The following is a 3,516-nucleotide window of genomic DNA, read 5'->3' as shown; positions in this document are numbered from 1 at the left end:
GTCCTCGTTTTCCCAGTGTAAAGCTGCGAGCCATTTGTCTCGTTTCTGTGGGCTTTTATCACGCTTTGGCAGAACAAAATACAACCTTTGTTTTCCCTGTTTCCAGTTGTGGTTAGCACAACCAAAAACAACACAGTTTTTCGGCATTTTGGAGGCAGAATGACGGGTTTAACCAGTGTAGGTCGACAGGTTAAAGAGTAATGGCAACGGTTTGTTTTCAACGCCAGTCTGGTTGCTATGGCATCTCAGTTGCCCGGATGTCAGCCCTCACCCATAAGATGTCTATGTTTGAAGCCATGGCTGCTTGTTTCTCTCGCGAGATCTGACGGAACTGCGCGTGAACAACATAGGACAAAGAAAAAAGAAGATGGCGTCTGGCGGAGAATACGTTATTGTGGTTAATAAAGTGCTGTTTTCTTCATCAGCACGTACATGTGCACATGTATGCTGTTTCTTTGAGTAAACATCGTTAATGTTTGTTTTTTTCGGATGCTTTAGTCTAAGCGCACTAAATCAATCAATGACGCGTTCCGTGCGCGCTTAGCTTGCTAGTTAGCTTAGCTCTTTAGCTGCTAACAAAGAGACGCGGAAGTGATCAACACATCGCTAAGCAGAGATCAAGTGTGAGTGTAAAGTGTTGTGATTGTGTGAAAATGTGCGAAAGAACGATAGCAGAGTACGAGGAGGAACTTTCTCCAACAAAAGAGGTAAACAAGGGACAACAACTACGCGCCGCTGTTTTCAAGAAACGTGAAGTTGTGTTACACAGAACAGGTTTGTTTACTTCTTACTCTCACGTGTTTACTAACTTTTATATTTGTTTATTAAATAGATTGTTCTTAGGAAGACGAATTGTATTGTATATTGGTCATAAAAACAAGACAGTTTCAGACACACAACATTTATGTTCCTCTCAGTTTGTAACAATGTGTATCAACATGTTTACGCAAAACTCACACTGACACCAAATATATTTTACATTGTAATTAGTAAATTCTCAGTTGTATGGCTAATTTCACTAATATCTGACCTACATGCATCAAGAAGTGAAAGTAAACATTTATTGTCAATCATCTTTCAATAAGTAGTCAACACTTGATTTATTAAAAGAACATAAAGGTGACTGACTTTCCTCCAGCGTGTCGGAGAGGTAGATGGTCTCCAAGTGAATGTGGGAGCTGTGCTCTAAAGAGGAACTGTTGATGGAGATACTTCATAAAAACACCACATAGTACACCCCCCGCGACCCAAAATCACTTAAAAACATTTTATGAATGTTTTTAAATATTTTTTTTATGTTTTTTCAGTGCTATTTAACTAATGGTTAGGACAGGGGTCCCCAAACTTTTTGACTCGGGGGGGCCACATTGGGTTAAAAAAAATGTGGCCAGGCTCTCGTGCACTAATTGACTGAAAGAGCGCGCACTTGCCGGTTTGCGTTATCGATGGGAAAATGAATTTTTAGACAATATGATTCTGAGATAGGCTCCAGCACCCCCCGCGACCAAAAAAGAGACAAGCGGTAGAAAATGGATGGATAATTTTCCTGAGCGGCTAGGAGACCCCGAGAATAACAGTAACGGTCGAAAATGGATTGATGGATAAGCTAGAAAGGACAGATTAAAAAGATAATAATAAAAAAAAAACTCGGGACTACCCGTGGGCCGGATTTTGGACGCTGGCGGGCCGTATCTGTATTTGAGTTTGGGGACATCTGGGTTAGGACTATACCATTACAAAGTTAAAGTTAAAGACAAGGCGTATAGTACGTTGACATGTATACTGAAAAAAAATTGTTACTCACTTTACACCTTTGGTTTCTAAAGTTCTAATTTGTTTTTTTAGGAATGTTTTGATCAATGCTGGCCCGTCCCTAAAATCGCTTGTGGCTGGGACAAAATCAACTCTTTCCCGTGTATTTATTGGATGTCTAGTTACACACATTTAACACGTACAACACATATGAAAACACCAATCATCCCATTGTGTTTACAGTGTCAGTAAAGAACTACTTTTATAATCGTATTTACTTATTGACCCAACAGACCAGCAGCCCCCCCACATTAAAGAGGAAGAGCCACAGCCCCCACACATTAAAGAGGAAGAGCCACAGTCTCCACATATTAAAGAGGAAGAGGAGGAAGTGTGGATCACTCAGGAGGGAGAGTGTCTTTTAGGGCAGGAGGAGGCTGATCTCACCAGGTTTCCGCTGACTGTTGTCTCTGTGAAGACTGAAGACCATGAAGACAAACCACCTGAGTCCTCACAGCTTCATCACAGTCCAAGTAAGCACAACATCCAGATATCATATAGTACAATGTTTTTAACAGATGTTCATCCAGGGACCACAGTTATGGCTAAAGGTGGAGATATATTAGCTTTTTATCTCCACATTCAGGTAACATAAAAGATCAATGAACAATGCTGCTATAACAGAGCACCACATGTCAGAACTTCTAATACAGAGCAAAAAAAAAGCTAAATGTTTAGCAAAAATTTAGGCAGAATTAAACAGTTAGTGATATAAGTACCGATCCAACTCAGACACCTGATGACAGGCGAACGAAAAACACTTGCAGTGTCCCTCCTATGTTTTAACCATTCTTTATTGACGTGTACGGACACCGCGGTTATGAGTCCGTTTCTGTTTTGTCCTGCGTTTGAAAAGCACAATAATTGTTTTGCAAGCTGATACCAATACCTTTAAGCTCCTCAAGATCAACACCGATAACTTTTTTATATCTAATAATTTTAAATGTCGATTTAAGTGTAGTTTGTGAACATCTGGAAGTAAGAAAAAGTCAAACAATAGTGGATATGACAAAGTGAATCTGTAGATTTCTTCCTAACCAAATATGACATTACTACTGAGGTAGAGCTAACATCACATTCATAAATTAGTCATGAATCTTATGTCCTTATTTCCATCTGTCAGTGTGTGCAGGAGTGTAGCCATCACGTCATATTTTGCTCGTAACATACATCTGAAAAATAGCGGTGCTCAGAAGTACAAACCAGGTGGTTGTTGGCTGACAGGGTCCTATGTCTTTAGCGATGGTGAGGGCCAGGGTCTTCTGCATCTCTGTCAAGTGTATCAATGATTTTTTTGTCTTGTTTTATCTGCTCGCATTGGCGTCTTGCTGCCGGGTTAAGCAATCCAGTTTGTCCGGTGCTTTTCTGTCCTGTCTTAATGTCCATGATTGACAGTAGGGCTGCACAGTTAATCACATTTGAATCATAATCACGATTTTGGCTGCAACGATTAAACAAGGGTGATCGTTGGCGATATTAACATTGAAAAGCCTACTGAAACCCAGTACTACCGACCACGCAGTCTGATAGTTTATACATCAATGATGAAATCTTAACATTGCAACACATGCCAATACGGCCGGGTTAACTTATAAAGTGCAATTGTAAATTTCCCGCCACACTTCCGGTTGAAAACGTCTAGATATGATGACGTATGCGCGTGACGTCAACGATTGATACAGAAGTATTGGTACCCCATTGAAT

General features: G+C 40.3%; 1 protein-coding gene across 2 annotated transcripts in view; it reads left to right on the top strand.

Annotated features, from left to right (window-relative positions):
• The first annotated feature begins 321 nt into the window (after positions 1-321).
• Positions 322-3,516, top strand: part of LOC133653483 (zinc finger protein ZFP2-like) — a 22,521-nt gene continuing 19,326 nt past the window's right edge. For both annotated transcript variants that reach the window (XR_009826738.1, XM_062052799.1), the window contains exons 1-2: positions 322-774; positions 2,046-2,285. Coding sequence is in view for 1 of the 2 variants with exons in the window: in XM_062052799.1 (XP_061908783.1) it covers positions 654-774; positions 2,046-2,285 (361 nt within the window). In the remaining variant the exon portion in view is untranslated. The remainder of the gene's footprint in view (positions 775-2,045; positions 2,286-3,516) is intronic.

Source organism: Entelurus aequoreus, linkage group LG07 (assembly GCF_033978785.1).
Source record: "Entelurus aequoreus isolate RoL-2023_Sb linkage group LG07, RoL_Eaeq_v1.1, whole genome shotgun sequence".
NCBI lineage: Eukaryota > Metazoa > Chordata > Actinopteri > Syngnathiformes > Syngnathidae > Entelurus > Entelurus aequoreus.
The sequence above is the reverse complement of the archived record's forward strand: the minus strand, read 5'-3'. Positions and strand labels throughout refer to the sequence as shown.